Below are 20664 nucleotides of genomic sequence, written 5' to 3' on the forward strand. Positions count from 1 at the left end.
TTCCCTGTGCAGATCCAGTGTTTGCAGGTTTTTGTAAAGTCCTAGGGTTAAGGGCAGGGAGGGGGGTAAAACGCAGACCTCATGGATCTCAACCACGCGTCCTTAAAAATCTGCTTAACTCAGTTTTGACAGCTGCGGTTTATAATTTCAGTGTATCTCTGACAGACCTGTAAAGGAGGATATCACAGACCTCGTGGATGTCTACCACATGACCTTAAAAAGAAAGCAGCCATGGCATGGGGGTCCACAAGGATCCTCATTTTAACTCTTGAGGACTTCATGGATCCCGCTCACCCCCTAAGGTAAGCAGATTTTTAAGGACGTGCAGTAGATATCTGCGAGGTCCACGTTTTACCCCCCTCCCTTATGGGCCATAAAAGAGTGAGCATTTTCTATGTGTGGACCGTAACCCTTGCTCTTTGAGCTTTCAAAGAAGGAAAGAATTCTAGCCTGGAGTGAGAGAATTCCAAAAGGATTGCAAAAAAAAAAAAAAAAGGGATCATCTGTGATTTCATCTCCTAATTTTTGGCCAGTTTAAACCAGTATCGGAAAGATGTGACAGCACCAGGGAGAAGTCACTGCCCACATGGTTCTCAGGCGAAAGGGAAAAGGATAAGAGACTGTTTAATTAGAGAATTTGAAGTTCTTCCAAAGAATGTCCTCTGAAGTATAGAAATTGCCAAAGCCTGTTTATTAGGACAATAGAGAATTAAAGGGATCGTATGTGTTGGAGGTGTTAATGTGTGAATGGAGACGCTGTTTCTTCAGCAAGCAAATACATGGCTTGCCAAACTGTCACAACTGGAGATTTATTTCAGTAGAGTTGGAACACGAGTCGCAAGGCGCAGACTCTTGATTCTAGTCCAAGAGTATAAACCCTAAGGGCTTAAAGGTAGAACTTCCCTGATTCTTGGGAGGGAATCGACTTCTGCAGCTACCTCCCTACAGATTGAGGCTGGGTGATGGGAGGTGGCGTGGGGGTGGGGCATATGTACAGAATAGCTTTTATTTTACTTAAAATTCTGCTATGCCGTGAATATGGAACTCATCTGTTCTCTGCAGCGTATGACGCCCATAAATCCAATCATCATATAAACATTAAATATTCTGCTTATACTACAATAATAATAACAACAGTTTATATACCGCAGGACCATGAAGTTCTATGCGGTTTACAATGATTAAAAGGTGCTACAAATTGAGTAGGATTAACAAAGTTAAAAGCTAGTGATTAACAGCTCTAGAGATCAGATATTGTGGACCAAGATTGTACAGGTCAGTTACCTAAATACTTCAGGAACAGATATGTTTTTAGGTTTTTCCTAAATTCCCCATATGTAGTAGGCATAAACAGCTGTTCCAGGTCTTTACCCCATAATGCTGCCTGATGTGAGAAAAGATGTTGATGATGTCTTTTAAATTTACATCCTCTAACCGGTGGGGAAACAAAATTCAAGTGTGAGCTTCTCTTATGTCTGTTGGTTGTGAAAGAGAAAAGATCAGTCGGTCCAACTTCAGACTTGACTAGTAGTGACGGAACACATCCCTAGGCATTGCTGGTGGGCCACCAACCCCTGTGTGGACCTCAGATGGCTTCCCACCTTCTTCTCCCCATCTCACTTATGTTTGTTTGGTACAGTATATGGATTTTTTTTAATGCATTTTTATTGTTTAAAGCCATACACTTCTCCCTCCGTATTCGCAGTTTCAGCATTCGCGGTTTCGATTATTCACGGTTTTTAGCTTGCTGGCTCCTCCCTCCCAAATTACATCAGCTTGCATAGAGAAATCGCTGATTCCAAGCGTTTACAGAGAAAATCGCTGATTCCCAGCACTTTCTTCACCGTGTTTTGCCTCTCCTTCAGGAACAGGCCAGGTCTCCAACCATGTTATTCACGGTTTTTCACCATATTCACGATGGTTTTTAATAGAAAACAGCGAATAACATATGAAAAAGTTATTTGCGGCTTTTTTGTATTTGTGGTTCTGTTAATCCCCTATCACAGCGAATACGGAGGGAGAAGTGTAATGTGATATTTTATGTTCAAAATTTCTTTTGAATGTTTGGTTGCAAACCGCCTAGAATTTTTGATAATGTGCTTTATAAAATCTTAAATCAATCATTCCTCCATCTAAATATTTCCAATGACTTCTTCACCCTACCTTCACTCCCCTAGCTACAGCAGTATCAACAGGACTGGACCTAAGATTTTGGTGCCTATAGGCAAGGCCAGACAGCTAGGGTTAACAGATTTCTTCATTTAAAAAAAAAAAAAAAAAAAAAGGACAAATGGCCCCTGCCCTGTTATGCCCCTCCCAGCCCCCCCCCCCATTTTGCCCCCAGTCAAGCCCCCAAACAAACCTTGTCTCTTCTCCCCTGAGTCTGGGCTGCATCTGGAGGGCCTCCAAGCAGGTATGGATGGAGCACGATGACATCACACGCATGCATGCGTGTGACATCATTGCATCACATCCGCGCATGGTCGTAATCCCTTCAGACGTAGCCCTGAGGTTGGGGCTTTCCAAAACCTGGACAACTGCTGGGTTTTGGAAATCCATCCAGGTGCCTGAACAGTCCTCTAAAAAGAGTACACATGTCTGGGTTTTTCCGGAGATCTGGTAACCCTAGAGGCAGCAGCTCCTAGAGCAGTGGTTCCCAACCCTGTCCTGGAGGACCACCAGCCAGTTCGGTTTTCAGGACAGCCCTAATGAATATGCATGGTGCAGATTTACATGCCTGTCACCTCCATTACATGCACATCTCTCTCATGCATCCCCCTCACTTTACTTATGACTCATACAAGTAATGTGGGAGCCCTGTGAATCCAGCGAAAGACACGGAAGTAAGGGGCAACAGAACAAAACACTTAGGAGGAGTGCTTGTAGCTGTGTTCAGACTTCATTAAGGTTTTCTTTTCACATCTGAGCAAACTTACAGCTGCTAAGCTTTACAATTAAATTAATAACGTCATAGACATAAATAAAATAAATAAACATAGAAACATGATGGCCGATAAAGGCCAAATGGCCCATCCAGTCTGCCTATCCTTAGTATCCATAATCTCTTCCTCTCTCTAAGACAGGGATGTCAAAGTCCCTCCTCGAGAGCCGCAATCCAGTCAAGTTTTCAGGATTTCCCCAATGAATATGCATGAGATCTATTAGTATGCAATGAAAGCAGCGCATGCAAATAGATCTCATGCATATTCATTGGGGAAATCCTGAAAACCCGACTGGATTGCGGCCCTCAAGGAAGGATTTTGACACCCCTGCTCTAAGAGATCCCACGTGCCTATCCCAGGCCCTCTTGAATTCAGATACAGTCTCTGTCTCCACCACCTCTTCTGGGAGACTGTTCCATGCATTTACCACCCTTTCTGTAAAACATGATTTCCTTAGATGACTCCTGAGCCTCTTAACTTCATCCTAGGCCCTCTCATTTGGAAAGAAAACAGCAAGTACAACCGGTTTGTTGTGTTTCAAAATGAAACAAAAATGAAACAGGCTAAAACTGAACATGAAATGAAGGAAATGAAACCCGAAAACAGCAAAAAACAAAACATCCCAAAAACCTAAAATAAAAAAAAAAAATAAAACAAACAAACAAAAATCTGAGAGGGCATCCCTACAAACACATTTATATGATATACAATTCTCCCTCCGTATTCGTGGGGGATGCTGGTGGACCACAGACACGAATACTGAAAAACCGCGAATAACTTCTTATATGTTATTTGCGGTTTTGTGAAAATGCCATCGTTTTTACTATTGAAACCGCGAATAACTTTTTAACTGTTATTTGCGATTTGGAGCAGTGATTCCCAGCGATTTTAGGGCTTGGAGCAGGACAGACTATTTCAAAAACAAAAGTTAGAGGACAAGAAGCGGGGAGAGATAGACAGGTGAGGCAAAGATACAAACCAGGAAAGAGGAAAGGGGTTCATGTGTGAATTATTGAGCGTCTGCTTCTTCTGGTTTGACTGAGAACATAAAAATTACAATGCTGGGAGAGACTGAAGGGGCCAATCGAGCCCTGTACCTTGTTTCCAACAGTGATTAACCCAGGTCACTGCACCTTTAGTCCCCGTGGTGGAGTTGTTCGGAAACTATCCTGTTAGGCTGCAGGACCTGTTCCCGAAATCTTTTAGAGAACTGCCATAGACTGTGTGTGTGTGTGTGTAGAGGATATCTTTGCCAGCAGCACCTATCTGTCACCCGTCATCACAAACGCTGAGAGGTTTCTCCACATCTGAAAAGCTTAAGTTAATACTCAAATCAAAACACTTGTGCTCGAGAGTCCACAGAATTACACTCTCTCCCTGCCCCCAACTAGCTCTTGATGGTATTTCCTAGCTTGGCAAGCCTTTCCCACCCGCTCCCCACTCTCACCATTGCCGAGACAGTCAACGGCTCTTCCCTGGCCAGGGAATTAACAGAGTTCTAGGTCAGAAAACAAACACCACCACATGTAAGCAGTGATTTTTAGAGTGAATGGTAAGCGATAAACTTTTTTAAATCGGTACAGTAAAAGAAAAAGGAACTTTAATGATGATGTAATTGGGGGGGGGGGGCGGAGTCAGCAGCCAAAAAATCGCGAATAATCGAATCTGCAGATATGGAAACCACAGATATGGAGGAAGAAGTGTACTGCAAATCAAAGGAGAATAAATACAATGAGGGAAGAAACGAACAAAGCAGGAGACCTATTACAGTACCTGCTGTTGCTGTAACTTCCTTGAAGCCCATAGAGATATAAAGGACTTTGGGGCTTTTTATACAGCAGCTGCTAATGTGGCTTTATAAAAGGGGGGTAAGACATGGGAAGGGGTAGAAACATAGAAGATGACAGCAGAAAAGGGCTACAGCCCATCAAGTCTGCCCACTCTGCTGACTTGATGGACTGTAGCCCTTTTCTGCCCTCATCTTCTATGTTTCTACTCCTTCCCATGTCTTACCCCCCTTAGTGAATAGCTAAACAAAACCCAATATGACTAATACTTCGGCCCTTGCTAGGCCAGGTTTTCAGGATTTCCCAAATGAATATGCATGAGATCAATATGCATACAATGGAAGCAGTGCAGGCAAATGGATCTCATGCAAATTCACTGGGGAAATCCTGAAAACCCGACTGGATTCGGCCCTCGAGGGCTGGAGTTGTGGACCCCTGTACTAGGGGACAGAGCGATTGTCACCCAAGTCAAGAAGCACCCCACTGAGGGTCTATGAGGGGCTGCTGAAAAGGTCTCAGCCCAACCAAGCAACTTCCTAAATTCGGAGAGTTATTTTGCTACTGTAGGGGACCCTATGGTCTTGCGTATGACTGCACGCCCTTAAAAATCTGCTCACCTGGGGGTAAGCGGCATCCGTGAGGTCCGTGGGAGTTAACATGAGGATCTCTGCGGGGTCTGCATTTTAACCCCCTCCCAATCCCAACCAGAAAGAGAAAAGACATCAGCAAGCGTAGGAGTTAAATCACGGACTCCCACGGAACTAAAAGCTCATGGCCTTAAAAAGAACGCGACCTTGGTGTAGGATCCCCCAGAGAATTATTGGGGTTTTGTTTTTTTTAACTCCCCCAAACCTCATGGATCTCACTTACTCTAACGATCGTTTTAACTCCTGTGGACCTCACGGATCCCGCCGGAGGGGGTAAGATGAGAATACATGGGGTGAGTGGGATCCGTGAGTTTTGCGGGAGTTAAAACAAGGATCCCTGCAGACCCCATGCCACAGCCGCTTTCTTTTTAAGGTCGCGTGGTAGACATCCGCGAGGTCTATGGCATCCTCCTTTACAGGTCTGTCAGAGATAAACCGCAGCTGTCAAAACCGAGCTAAGCAGATTTTTAAGGGCATGTGGTTACTATCTGCGAGGTTCATGGGCAGTGGCGTAATAAGGGCGAGAGGCATCTGGGGTGGTGTTGCCCCTCCCCACTTTCCCCGTCCCCTGCTGCGTGCTCCCCCCTTCCCGTTCCCCATACCTTTTTAACTTCTCCAGCGTGAGCAGCGTGCCCACATCGATGTCAGCTCACCCTTTGATGTCACTTCCTGGGCAGGGGTCCTGGAAGTGATGTTGGAGAAAGTACCGATGCTGACGCAGGCAGCAACTTTGTGCCAGGGAAGTAAAAAAGGTATGGGGGAAGGCATGGGGTGATTGCAGGCATGGAGAGGAGCGGGGTAGGGGGGGGGGCAGAGGGAATGAGGTGTACCGCCCGGGGCAGACTGCCCCCCCCTTACTACCCCACTGTCCGTGGGGGTCTGTGAGGTCCATGTTTTACCCAGTCCCCCACTGAAGCTGAAAAGAGTGTTATCTTATTCCATTAAGTGCCAATTTGCAGAAATAAATTTCTCTATTTTGACATTGTTTCAGAATATTGATTGAATTATATCCACTTCATTCTCTTCTTGGTTGAGCTGCGAACTTTTCAGCACCCTTTGAAATGTGAAGACTTTCAGTCTGGTAGCCAGAGTTGAGATTGTGATGTCATAATGCCTCATTCCACCAATAAGAGCCAACCTCATCAGTGATGTCACAATGGCTTGATTGTCCTATACTTGGCTCACTTTTATTCCATACAAAGGGGTGCTGCAAAGTTCTCAGCCCAGCCAACCAACTTCCTAAATTCTGAGCTACTGTAGCTGAAGAGAGTGTTATCTTATTCCTTTAAGTGCCAATTTGCAGAAACAAATTTCTCTGTTTTTTGACATTGTTTCAGATCATTGATCGAACCATATCCAAGTCATTCTCTTCGTGGTTGGGCAGAGACCTTTTCAACACCCCCTGGTATAGTAAGTGCAATCACCATAACTTGCCCTTTGCTTTTTTGCATGAGCTCAGCTACTTGCTTGGGAGTTGAAGAGCACTAGTCACCTTTAATAATAGCCCTACCCATAGACTTCACAGCCCCTATGTCCTTTCGGGAAAATTAACGAAAAGGACTTTCTTTTTTTTATTTATTTATAAGTTTCAACTATCAATTCAAGATTAACTTGTAACGAAATGGACTTTCATTTGTAAAAAGAAACTATCTGAAAATCACAAAAGGAACATGCATGATCATCTTATAGATATTTAAGGGAGGGGGGAGACTTATTACGCAAGGTGGCACTAATTTTTTTAATAATAAATAAAAATTAGCTAAGCGGTCCTTTACCCCTGAAGAGAGTATATGAAAAACCGACAACTGGTCACCTAAGTAAATTGTCAAAATAAATAAATAAGTAAAAAGTAATAACACAAGTCACTAAAGGACATCAGTATGAGCCTTAAATAGGTAACGTACGATATATAGGCTCAGGCTATTTCTCATAGGTAACTAGCACCAGAACCTCAGTCCAAATGAGAATCGCCTCATACATCATTAAGTCCTTTTAAAGTGACCAGAAGTGCTCAAGTGAAAAAGTGCTAAAATAGGAGAAAAACTTAAGTTCAGGGGAAGAATCTTAATAAATAATTACCTAATGAAAACAGAAAAACTCCCCAAAACATCACAATGTGAAAAAATGTGCTTGAAAGTGCTGAGTGCGAAAAAAGAAGAAAACATCAGAAATGCTAAGACTGTGAACTAATTGTTTTAGCCACTTCGACCGGGGTTAGGAGTTTGCAGGAGGACTATTGTAATAGTTCCATTTAATTCTCGGCATTTGGTTTACATTTTAACCGGGTGTTTCAATAGCAGATTATTATTATTTTTTAACTCAGCTGTAAAAGGTATTAAAAATCTTAGCAAAGGAAGATTTGTCCGAACTGCTCAGGACATATGATTTAATGGAGGACGTCAAGAGGGGCAGCCTAGCAAAAGGTGTAGCGCGGGAACCAAAGCGCCGCCCGGTACAGCGCCACGTACACTACCTGGCTGGTCCTGTGGATGCAGCGGCGGATGGACTCCCTGATGCTGTTGCTCTTCTCGTCCTGGAAGTGGAAGGTGGTGCTGGTCTTGTCCTTCAGGTAGTGCTTGTCGGTGGCGTTGCAGCCGGGCAGCAGCAGCGGCTCGACGCTCTCCGACCTCGGCGGGTTCCAGCTGCACAGCGAGCCATTCTCATCGTCCTCGGCCGCAGCGTCGGCCGAGCAGGGGGGCGCGTGGCAGCTCTCCAGGACGTAGCGCGACTCGGCGGCCGACAGGAAGTCCACCTCGCCCTCCTCCCGCAGCACTCGCCGGTACGCCTCCTCCCCGCCGTCCAGGAGGGCGTCGATGGCCAGCCGGCCGCTCTCGTTGGAGCTGAGGTCGAGCTTGGTCGGCTGGGCCCCCTGGGCCTTGGCGTCCTGCAGGCGTTTCTTGATCTTGCCTAGGTGCTCGGATCGCTTCATGGCTCCCTTCTCTGGTCCGAAGCTCTGGGGCACGTCCTCACCTGGCTGCATCTTTGCTCAGAGTGGCACAGCTTCCTGCGATCGGGTTACAAATGAACAGGAAGTTCAGGGCCTTTTTTTTGTTGTGGCCGCCGTACGGGAGAGGATCACGCCTTGCCCGCAGGAGGGTTTCTTTCTTACTCATCAGCTGGCGGACTTACTCGCCTTTCACTTTCTAAGCACCGAGGGCCAAGTGCTCCTGTTGGATTGGGCTGATCAGATGCAGGGGCGAATATTCCAGATCGGTGTGATCTATCTGAAGACACCACTGGGGAACCAGCAGGATGGTTCAGCCAAGCAGTGGCGTACCTAGCATAGGTGACACCCGAGGCCTGTCATTTTTTTGACACCCCCCCCCCATCTGTACAAAAAACATGATTTTTAGTAACAAGCCACACCTCACACATGAGTACCTAGGAAAAGGCAGCATCTTACATACTGCAGTGAGCAGTACAACATCAATACACGCATTGTGTAAAACTAAACAAGCCAGACTAGTACAGATCAATCCTACACCATCAATCCTAACAAAAAACCATGTCTTTCGAACACACAGAGCACAGAAAACACCTTTGCCTAGTATGGAATATGTCATCACAAACTAACCCCTCCCCCTTTTACAAAACTCTAGTGTGGATTTTAGCCAGGGTGGTAACAGCTCATAGAATTCTGAGCATCAGAGCTGCCACCACCACGGCTGGCGCTAAAAAACGCTCCACAGTTTTGTTAAAGGGGGGATAAAATAGAAATACATAGACAAAGGTTAAACTGAACCAGCAAGAAGCTGGACTCTGCATACAATGCAACACCACAGAAACAGTGACACATGTCTCCTAAAGCAACAAATAAATAGAAAATTTTTGTTCTACCTTTGTCTTCTCTGGTTTCTGCTTTCCTCATCTTCTTGTTACTCTCTTCCTTCCATCCACTGTCTGCCGTCTTTCTTCCTCTATATGGCATCTTCTCTCCTACTATGCCCCTTCCAGAAACTGTATGCCTCCCCCTTCCATCTCTCCTTTCACCCCCATTGGCCTGGCATCTCTCTCCTCTCCTTCCCTCTCCCACACCTGTCTTCTGCAATCCCTTTCTTCCCTCATTTTCCTTTTCAATTTATTTTCTGCATCCATCTAGATTACTTCTTACTACCCTCTCATCAATTTCCTTTTTTACTGTCTACCTACAGCTCACCACCTCTTTCCCTCACCCCCTCCAGTATTTCCCTAACTTAATCCTTCCCCCCCCTGCCATCATGTTCCCTCCTTTTATTTATTCCCTCCTTCCATCATGTGCCCTCTTTCTCTACCCCTTCCATCTAGCTAAAGAAACACTGCCTGGGCTTTGCAGTCCCCAGTTATTATTATTATTATTATTATGTTCTTATATCCCGCCATACCCAAAGAGTTCTAGGCGGTTTACATCCATTACATTAGGATCCGGTCTGAACCCGGATTTACAAAAATTTTTTGTCGGAATTGCAGGTAGCGTGGAAGGAAGCAAAGTAGTTTTAGCACAGGTTTATCATAGTTGGGTTAGAAGATAAAATGGAGGGTGTGGGAAACCAGAGGAGGGGGGGGGAGAGGGAGGTGGGGGTGGGGGGGTTGGAGTGTATGCGGGGAGTGAGGATTAAGGGTCTTGTTCGCGGAAGAGGTGTGTTTTGAGAAGTTTTCTGAAGTCTAGGTAGGTCGGGGCCTCTAGCATCATTTGGGCTAGCCAAGGGTTCAGCTTGGCCGCCTGGAAGGCGAAGGTTTTGTCGATGAATCTTTTGAGCTGGCATGATTTTATGGAGGGGAAGGTAAACAACTGGATTCTGCGGGATTTCTTGTTGGTGCAATACATGTTGAAATGTGGGGAGAGGTATTTTGGTGAGAGACCAAATACTGTCTTGTAACAGATGCAGGCGAACTTGAAGAGGACTCGGGATTCGAAGGGTAGCCAGTGCAGTTGGTGGTAGAAGGGGGTGATGTGTTCCCATTTGTTCAGGCCGAAAATTAGGCGGACAGCTGTGTGTCTCTAGCAGGATATATATTTCAAATCTGATATATTCTAATGACAATAAAATGATTTTTTTCTACCTTTTGTTGTCTCTGGTTTCTGCTTTTATCTTCTTTTCACTCTTTTCCTTCCAGCATCTGCCCTGTCTCTTCAATCCAGCATCTGCCCGTTCCATCCACTTTCTGCCCCTTCCAGAAACTGTCTGTCTCACCCTGCCATCTCTCCTCTAGATCCCCCCCCCCCTTTGGTATGGCATCCATCATCTTCCCTCTGTTCCCTCATGGTCTGGCATCTTTCTCCTTTCATCTCTCTTTCCCTCTCCCTGTGGTTTTAGCATCTCTCTCTTCTCATTTCCTCCGCTCAGATCTGATATCTCTGTCTCCTTCCCCGTTCTCTGGCATCTCTCTCTCCTTTCTCTATTCCCTTTCCTTCTCTGGTCTTCCTTCTTTATTTTATGCCTTTGTTTAAATTAAATTCTTTCTTACTATGCAGTTCTCAGTTTCCCTCTTTTCACTGTGTCTTCCCACTGCATTCCACCCCTTTCCTTCACACCTCCACTATCTCACTAACTCTATCTTCTTCCCCCATCCAGCATATGTCCTTTTTCTTTATCCATCCAGTATGTGTTCTCTTTCTCTGCTTCCATTCAGCATTTGCTCTCCCTTCTCCCCACTTCCATCATCTGCCCTCTTCTCTCTCCCCTTTCTCTCCACTTCCATCATCTGCCCTCTTCTCCCCACTTCTATCATCTGCCCTCTTCTCTCTCTCCCTTCTCTCCACTTCCATCATCTGCCCTGTTCTCTCTCCCCCTTCTTCCAACTTCCATCATCTGCCCTCTTTTCTCTCCTCCTTTTCCCCACTTCCATCATCTGCTCTTTTCTCTCTCCCCCTTCTCTCCACTTCCATCATCTGCCCTTTTCTCTCTCCCCTTTCTCTCCACTTCCATCATCTGCCCTCTTCTCCCTACTTCCATCATCTGCCCCCTTCTCTCAACCTCTCCATCCACCACAGGCCCATCTCTCTCCCTTCCTCTCACCTTTCCGATTTTGGCAACAAGATCGTCAACACCCCCCCCATCTCCGCGATGACACTTTAGATCAGCTTCCTGTTTCCACCCAGGCAGTTCTGTCAGAGGGAAGCTTTTGACTGAGCACCGTGTTGCCGAGCTGAAGTTCTGTTGATGCCGGAGGTGGAAGGAGGCCCGTTGCCGATCTTAAATGTCATCGTGGGGGGGGGGGTTGCCGATCATGAATTGCGTCGCGGGGGGGCTGCCGATGCTGCTCATCGCCGTTGCAGCCCAGACGCTGCCGATGGCCACAATGCAATCTTGCCGGCCTTGCGCGGACCAGCACCGGATGACCCGGACCTGGCTGGCTGTGCACCCCCCCTAAGGAATGCATTCGGGGCGGACCCCCCCTGCTCCCTTCTTGGTACACCACTGCAGCAGTTATATAGTGTTTGCAGTGGAGCAGTTGTTACAGCCCTCAGGCCATTTTGGTCCTTGTCTGCTATCTGTGAGGGGTTTACTGTGGTGGTTGTGTTTGAGTTTTAAAACAACCAAGCAGGGGGGTTCTGGTTTTAAGTTGAATTTCACACACTGCATTTCTTGAAAACAAAAGTGAAATGGTGTGGTAGCTGTGGAACAACACTTCTTCTTTTTTTTTTTTAATTAATCTTTATTCATTTTTAAAGCTCACAATAAGTGTAACATATAATACAATCATTTATACTTTAACATCACTTAATATATCACCAAATTCTAACTCACATTAAATATCCCCCTTCCCTTATACCCAATAGTTATTCATAAGCAAAAGAAATCATAAAATATTACCATCCCCCCCACCCCTCCCTGGACGTGTATGAAGAAAAGGGAAAAAATTAATATTTATTCCATGCAGTAATTTCAATCTTTACAATATCTTGTTAATGGCTCCCAAATAACCTGAAATTTGGGACAACACTTCATAAAAAACCAGAACCCTGCAATCAATGATTTTATGGTAAGAATAACAAAAGTAAATTTTAAGACAATCCAGGAATAAAAAATGATAAAATATTTTGACATTTCACCAGACAGGACTCAACAAAAGCCTTGGTTTTCGATAGCACATGAAACCATGAAATTGTATTACTTTTGTCACCTTCTTTTCACCTATCCATCTCTCTGTCTCTCCCGCCCACCCACTTTAATAAATTTTTATAAACTTTGAAGAATAAACAACACCAACATGAAAATCGACAAATAACCCAACAAAACAGAAGAAGAGAAGGATGGGATCTGGACTAAGCCTTTGGGACTACAGGAAAGAAAATTATCAAGTAAGAACTAATTTTTCTTTCCTTAGCATCTCCATAGGATTAGTCCATACTTGTGGGATGTATAAAAGAAGCGCCAAAGGAATCTTCTTCCATCCTAGCTGCCACATCCAGATAATAATGCTTAGAAAATGTATGAAATATGGACCATATGGCGGCCCTACACATTTTATTTACATTAACAGAATGGGCTTCCGCACCCTTGCAGAATGAGCTTTAAGATTCAAGAAAGTTCTTTTTCTTGTTAACAAATAGGCCGAAGGGCTAGTGTCCTTTAATCAATAAGCTATGGTCACTTTAGAAGTGCATAAACCCTTTTTGGGTCCCAAGAGAAAAATTAAAAAATGATCATTACATTCCTTGGAGTCCTTCTTTCTCCCAATATTACTTGGAGTCCACACATCACTCAGATTTTTCTTCTTAGCAACTTCATTGTGGAATTCACTTTCCCCTGATTTTATACTCCAAATCATCTCTATGGTTCCTCATAGTTGAAACTGTCTCGTGCAGGTTAGATTCCAGGTTTCCCTCCCCCTATCTAGTCTTTCTGTGCCCTTCCTGAATGGATGACCTCTTTCCTTCATTGAGGGAGGGAGGGGTAAACAGGGAAGCCTCACAGTTCCAGGGGGTCCTCATGGGCCGGGATGCCCTTCCCTTCTTCCCACCCAGTTCTGAAGCTCCCCTCAACTGTAAAAATGCAAGGAAGTTACCAGCGCGGCAGTGATTCTCTAAAGTTGCTCACGGCCTCCTTGGCACTGTTCCTCTGCCATGGTCTTTCCAAGTGGAAACAGGAAGTTGCATCAGAGGGGGTGGACTGCAGCAAAAGAACAGCACTGAGGAGGCCACAGGCAACATTAGAAAATCATTGCTGCACCAGTGACCTCCTTGTATTTTTACAGGTGAGAGGGGGGCTTCGGAACCAGAAGGGAAGGGCATCCCGGCCACGGAGGCCCTCTGGAGCAGCTAAATTTTTTAAATGAAGGGAAGGATGCTGGATGGGAGGACATTTGGTAGACCCTGGGGTGGTAGGGAGGGGGGAGGAAAGGAGGAAGAAGAAAGAGATTGTGGAAGAGGAAATCAGGGGAGGGGGCAGGGAAAAGAGGAATTGAGAGGGCCTCTTCCTTAATTTCTTCCCTGGGCCCCAGCCTATCTAACATCGGCCTTGCCTACAACTGAGGAACATGCTGAAGCTTCTCACAACAACAATCTAATGATCTTTGAGATGATTTTGCAGCTGCCTCACAATTCTCCCAAATTCACCATATGCATTGTGTTGTGCACATACTGCAACTGGCGATGAGTCAGTCTGCAAGAAGGACCTGCTGCTGCTCCTCTGACTGGTAAGCTGAGGAAAGTAGTTATTGCTGGCAGAACACTTAAAGTCGGTTCCATTTTGAAGAGATGATCAAGCCACACACTGGGGCAGCACCGACTTAATGACTCAGCACTTGCTTGACCTGGATTGCTTTCTTCAGGACATGGACAGCCCTCAAGTGATACTAAGAGAAAGTCAGTGGACACAGGTTGAAAGAATTCCTTTGCCACCTATTTACTGTGACAAAAACATTAACAGCTGAGGACTTAATACCAGGCATATTCTTGAAGGAGTGGAAGAACCTGATGTTTCACCTTTCCCAAAAAGGAGGATTAATTGCAGGTGACATTTCTGCTTCAATTAAACATAGAGAGGCACAATTAGAAGATTGCACCAGATTCTTCTGGATGATTAATAGATGACTAAAGAGAAAGGTGCTCTATGTGAGGTAGCAGTTAGGACAAATGTTTTGCAGAAATGTCAGACAAAATAGCTGGAGGAGGCTGAAGACATGGCAACACTAATATCAACTGAGGATGAATTTGATCTCTCTTTTTTTTTTATTCAACAAGGTCTTTTATTGAAAAAAAGCAGGTTAGGTGCCATCAAGTTGTGTTTTAAGTCCTGGCAACTTGATGAATTACAGATCTTAAAATAAATCGGTTTTGCGTTAGTCTGGTAAGGTCCTCTAGGGCCATCCCTATGGTTGTTTTCAAAGTGTCCAGCCATCTGGTTGCAGGTCACCCTCTTCGCCTGGTTCCTTCGATCTTCCCAAACATGATGTTCTTTTTCAGAGATCTCTCTCTTCTGATGGTGTGACCAAAATAAGACAGTCATAACGCCATCATTTGGGCTTCGAGAGACATAGCTGGAACCCAAGCACAGTACCGGGTAAAGCTTTGGATTCTTGCCCAGAAATAGCTAAGAAGAAAAGATTTAAAATTTAAATTGAATCAGGTTGGGCAGACTGGATGGACCATTCGGGTCTTTATCTGCCGTCATCTACTATGTTACTATGATCTTTTCCAGAATCGATTTGTTAGTTGTTCTGGCGGTGAATGCTATGCATAAAATCCTTCTACAGGACCAAAGCTCAAATGAGTCAGTCTTCTTTCTGCCTTGTTTCCGTAGTGCCCAGCTTTCACATCCAAAATTGACCACTGAGAAAATGAGTGCGTGGACAAGTCTGATCTTTGTTTGGAGTGCTATTTCCTTGCCTTTGAATACTTTGTTGAGAGTCTTCATTGAAGAATGATCAAGTGCTATTCTGTGGAGTATTTCTTCCCTGTTAGTTACTTCTTTGTTTACAAAAGAGCCCAGGGGATTGAAATCCTTTACAACTTCTATTCTATCACCTTCAAGCTCAAAATCTTCATCATTTTCCATGTTCATGATCTTTTTCTTGTTTATGTTCAGTTCTAATCCCCTGTTATGGCTTTCGGCTTTGACTTCTCAGTAGATAGCACAGGTTGTTTATATTTCGACCACCAACTTTGAAATTGATGCTCTCTTCTTCCAAATCTGCTTTTCTGAAGATGGTTGACACCATGTTTTATTGGAAACTAATCAGTGTTGTCATATTCAGTTCTCACTGCATTACAGAGCATTACAGGAAAAAAAAAGCAGAAATTCTGCCAAAGAACAACCAGGTCTACAAGAACAAAGCCTAAAAGGTGAGCCGGTATCTAGATTTTCAGAAAGCTTTTGATAAAATTCCTCACGAGAGGCTCCTGAGAAAATTAAAGAGTCATGGGATAGGTGGCAAAGTTCAGTTGTGGATTAGGAATTGGTTATTGGATAGAAAACAGAGGGTAGGGTTAAATGATCATTTATCTCAATGGAGGAGAGTAAACAGTGGAGTGACACAGTGGTCTGTACTGGGGCCGGTGCTATTTAACTTATTTATAAATGATCTGGAAATTGGAACGATGAGTGAGGTCATTAAATTTGCAAATGACTCTAAACTGTTCAAAGTTGTTAAAACTTCACTCAAGCATAATACAAAACATATCAAAAACAACTTAACTTTTTCAGGTTTTTCTAGAACCAATTCTGCTTCTGGAGCATGTTGAATTCCTGATTTTAACTTGGTGTGTGTGTTCACTCTCTCCTATCATAAACGGAGTTCCTTTCTTTTTCATTTTTTGTTTTTGATATTGTACACTGCCTAGATCCCTAACCGGAATCCTAATCAACAAAAATATAAGTAATCAAAAGGATGAATGTGATTTTGATAAAAATCTAGATCAGAAGAAGCTTGCAAAGCATCTGAACATAGAAAAGGATTCCTCCAAACCCACACATAACAAATTGAGTAAATTTCAACTTGATTTCTTACTTGCATTACAAGATCATGAAAAATGTTATCATTCATTAACACTAACCCCCTCTTTTACTAAGGTGCACGAACCGATTAGTGCGTGCTAAACGCTAACGCGTCCATAGACTAACATGCACGCGTTAGCGTTTAGCGCGCGCTAAATCAATTAGTGTGCACTAATCGGTTAGCGCACCTTAGTAAAAGAGGGCCTAAGAGTATAAAAAGCCATTCCATTATATCCAGCACTGGTTGCCGTACATGAAGAAGGACACGGTACCACTCAAAAGGGTCCAGAGAAGAGTGACTAAAATGGTTAAAGGGCTGGAGGAGTTGCCATACAGTGAGAGATTAAAGAAACTGGGCCTCTTCTCCCTTGAAAAGAGGAGACTGAGAGAGGACATGATCGAAACATTCAAGATACTGAAGGGAATAGACTTAGTAGATAAAGACAGGTTGTTCACCCTCTCCAAGGTAGAGAGAACGAGAGGGCACTCTCTAAAGTTAAAAGGGGATAGATTCCATACAAACGTAAGGAAGTTCTTCTTCACCCAGAGAGTAGTAGACAACTGGAACGCTCTTCCAGAGTCTGTTATAGGGGAAAACACCCTCCAGAGATTCAAGACAAAGTTAGACAAGTTCCTGCTAAACTGGAACGTACGCAGGTGAGGCTGGACTCATTTAGAGCACTGGTCTTTGACCTAAGGGCCGCTCCATGAGCGGACTCCTGGCCAAGATGGACCATTGGTCTGACCCAGCAGTGGCAATTCTTATGTTCTTATGAAACTGTTTGGAGAAGTTGCTCTAGTGCAATGTCTCAAACATTTTTAGTTCTGGCACACTAAACAGAGCAAATGTTTTTCTTGGCACATTATAACTGAAATTATAAAATTGCAAAACTAACAAAAAATTAAAATTTGAGACTTATTTATTTAAAGCTATTTAAGCTATGTATGGGTAATTGTAACAACGGTGAAACTAAAGTATATAGAATAGAATTGCTTCCCTGGAGTGTTGATGTTTTGTGGACATTGACACTCGTCCGGGTGGCACTTTTTGTTCTATTTGGGAGCCTTTTTGGATTGATCTCACACCTCATGCCCGCAGTCGAATATTGAATGTTTAACATAACTCTCGTCAATATTATGTTCTCTTTTGCGTGATTGGTATTTGTAATTTGGAGGGATGGAGGGTTGGGGGGGGCTCAGTTATTGGTGTTGAGTTATATAGAACTGACTGTATGGTATCTTTTTTATTGTTTGAAAAGTTAATAAAAACATTTACACATAGAATAGAATTAATTGCTAATCAGTACGATGGATGTGCTTGCTTTTGAGTGCAAATGAACTCAAAACGTGTCTTGATAGTCGACAAGCAAACACACATTTCATCCTTCTCCTTCTGCAGTCATTCTCTTTTTTTTAAATTTAATTTCTGTCAGAGCTGAAAATCTAAGTTCGCAAAGATAAGAAGAAGCAAACAGTAACATAGCCTTGATTGCTTTGTTTCTCAAATTAAGATAACTACTGCATAAAAAAATAAAAATAAAATGACTGTCGTTAGTTTTCAAGGACCAGTCACATCAAAGAATGATGTTTGTCTGGGCTGTTTTATCCTTATGCACACAGACGCTCATAACATTGACAGACTCTTGCGTACGACGTACATGTCATCTGTTGAATGTATATTTATGAAGGGAATTTTTAAAAATAAAAATTCTGGAATCTCTCATGGCATACCCAGAATCTCTTCAGGGCATGCAACGGTGCCGGGCACACAGTTTGAGAGACACTGCTCTAGTGCTTACTGTTTTACCACTGACCCAAGTTACCCTCTCTTCTACCAAACTACGCTAGCAGTTTCTAGCATGGGGAGCCGTGCTGAATAGCCCTTGCTGCTCCCAATGCTCATAGAGTTCAGGAGCAGCGCGGGCCATTCAGTGCGGCTCTCTGCGCTAAAAACTGGTAGCGGAGTTTCAAAGAAGAGGGGGTTAGTGTTGAGAGGTTGTTCTCTTCCAAGAATAATTAGATCAGATTTGAGGACATCCATGAAGGAGGATTTGACTGATGCAATTAAGTTTCTAAGATTTATTTTAAAAAAATTCTCCAGTGTGTTATTGAATGCCCCACTTTAAAGACTTGAGCTGAATATATGAGTATTACAATAATGTAAAAGTTTTGATAGTTATCATGAAGATACAGGCTCCTTTGTAACTTATAAATGATAATGTTAGATTATTTTTTTTTCTTGAATACTAGCTTTTCTGTGTAAATTGTTCATTTTTGCTTATTATCTTGAATTACTCATCAATAAAAAATTAACCCCCCCTTTTATGAAGCCACATTAGGGTTTTTATCGCAGGCCATGGCGGTAAAAGCTCCAATGCTTATAGAATTCCTTCATCAATAAGGTAGGGAGGGGCAGGGGGAGTTGTCAGGGGTGGGGGGTGGGGTTGGGCAACGATGGAAGGGAGTGGGCATCCCTCCTGCTGTGTGTGTGTGTGGGGGGGATTGTGTAACACGGTGGGAGAGATTTACTATACACTTAGATTTACTATACATTAGCTGATTACCCGGCGTTGCCCAGATATTTATTTATCCCAATCATCTGTTGTGTATGATAATTTTTACATGTCACCCCCCCTTCCCACCCCCACAGTATTTTTTCCCAGATAGTAAGTCATATGTATACCAAGTTTGGTTGAAATCTCTCCATGCGTTTCAGAGTTATGCTGGAACATATACATCTAATTTTATATACTGAAGGTAGTAAACATGGCAAATGACAGCAGATAAAGACGTAAGTGGTCCATCCAGTCTGCCCATTAGTTATCCTCATTAAAAATACATGATTAAATTAACTTGTCTCTTCTTTGATATTTCTGGGTCATAGACTAAAGTCCTATTGTCCTAAGTTTATATATAGTAGGGGTCAGAGTCAGACAGAAGACACAAAGGAGCCAGACGTCCCGGTCCTGTTGACTACATCAACTGTCCAGTTGACTAACAGTGAAACAGGGATCACAGGAAGACGGAGTTCACAGACATGCCATGACCAGGCGATGACTGTGCAAGATTGCGGAATGAAACCTGGAATCGGAGCAAACTCATCTGTTTCTTGCCAGCGGAAGCAATTACCACAGCCTATGACATCACAGTAATTATGGCAATTTAAGGTGTGAGATTTATTCTTTACTGTGCAGGCATATTTCATGAACTATACTATACAGCAGATGAGAAAAGGAGGGGCTCGTTTTGAGCTGATGCCCTTCGGGCACAGATCCTGAATGTCTGGTAAGTATGTGTGGGCTAGTGGTTACGGAAAGTGGATAAATAGTTAATTTAAATTGTAACCTGTTAACTATACTGTGTACTATGTATGTTTAACCTGTAACTCGTTCTGAGCTCTTTGGGGACAAATAAAATCTTCATTCTGCAAAAATATTCTATAACAAGTAAGAAATTGAATATGGAAATGCTAAAATCCTAACCTTTTCCTGTCCAGGCACCACCCTTTTCTCCATTGATACAATTTACCCATAAGCCATCCTTCTATATGAATAATGTCTGCAAATGAATAAAGCAGAAAACAACAATTGTAAAACTTTTACGAAAGCACAGAAGTTTTTCGTGCCGGCCGACGCACTGAATTCTCTGCGCTGCTCTGACAGTCCTAGAGTTCCTATGAGAGCATTCAATGCACTGGCCGGCACTAAAAACCTCTTCCGCTCTTTTGTAAAAGGGAGGAGGATAATTTGTTTTATTATATTGACCCCTTTCTTAGCCAGACTTCGTCAATAAGGTAGGGAGGGGCAGGGGGAGTTGGGGTGGGGGGGTTGGGAAACGGTGAGAGGGAGTGGGCATCCTTCCTGCTGTTGGGAGGGAGGGGATTAGTGGGGTTGGGAGATTGTGTGATGCGGTGGGAGAGAGGTGTCATCTCTCCTGCCGATCTTCGGTTTGGGGTTGGGGTTTTTTATTTGTGCGTTGGGTTCTGAGCTGTCAAATCTTACTTTCCTGTTAGTGCCTGAGCCAATCAGCGCTCAGGCACTGATCCGAAAGTAAGGCTACAACAGCAAATTTTGGCCGCAAATGTGACACAACGATGGTAGGGAAGTCACTCAGCGATGATAGAGAATCTCTCAGAGCACTCATTTTAATATTAATGTCCTCGTTGTACTACATTTGCATGGCAGAATCAGAGACTGTTAGGAAACTCAGAAAAGACCGCGGTAAGCCGTTTTGATAATCTGCCGCAATAATACATGCACTCTAATCCGTCTGGAACTGTTTTAGTGAGCACGTTAAAGGCATGCTTACGTTTTGAGAATCTTCCCCTACAGAAACATAGAAACATGATGGCAGATAAAGGCCAAATGAC

General features: G+C 43.7%; 1 protein-coding gene and 1 long non-coding RNA gene across 4 annotated transcripts in view; one reads left to right on the plus strand and one right to left on the minus strand.

Moving 5' to 3' along the window:
* FAM83A (family with sequence similarity 83 member A) overlaps positions 1 to 8532 on the minus strand; it is a 26495-nt gene extending 17963 nt beyond the window's left edge. Inside the window, exon 1 of one of the 3 annotated variants that reach the window (XM_033935264.1) lies at positions 7850 to 8511. In XM_033935264.1, the coding sequence (XP_033791155.1) occupies positions 7850 to 8356 (507 nt within the window). In that variant the 5' untranslated portion in view covers positions 8357 to 8511. Of the gene's footprint in view, positions 1 to 7849 lie in introns of all 3 variants that reach the window. The other 2 variants (XM_033935266.1, XM_033935265.1) reach the window with 2 other exon arrangements.
* On the plus strand, positions 169 to 19928 carry LOC117356023. Its single transcript, XR_004538515.1, has 3 exons — positions 169 to 302; positions 6714 to 6786; positions 19213 to 19928. It is a non-coding gene; the product is annotated as an uncharacterized LOC117356023 (long non-coding RNA).
* The last annotated feature ends 736 nt before the right edge of the window (positions 19929 to 20664 follow it).

Source organism: Geotrypetes seraphini, chromosome 2, assembly GCF_902459505.1.
Source record: "Geotrypetes seraphini chromosome 2, aGeoSer1.1, whole genome shotgun sequence".
Lineage (NCBI taxonomy): Eukaryota > Metazoa > Chordata > Amphibia > Gymnophiona > Dermophiidae > Geotrypetes > Geotrypetes seraphini.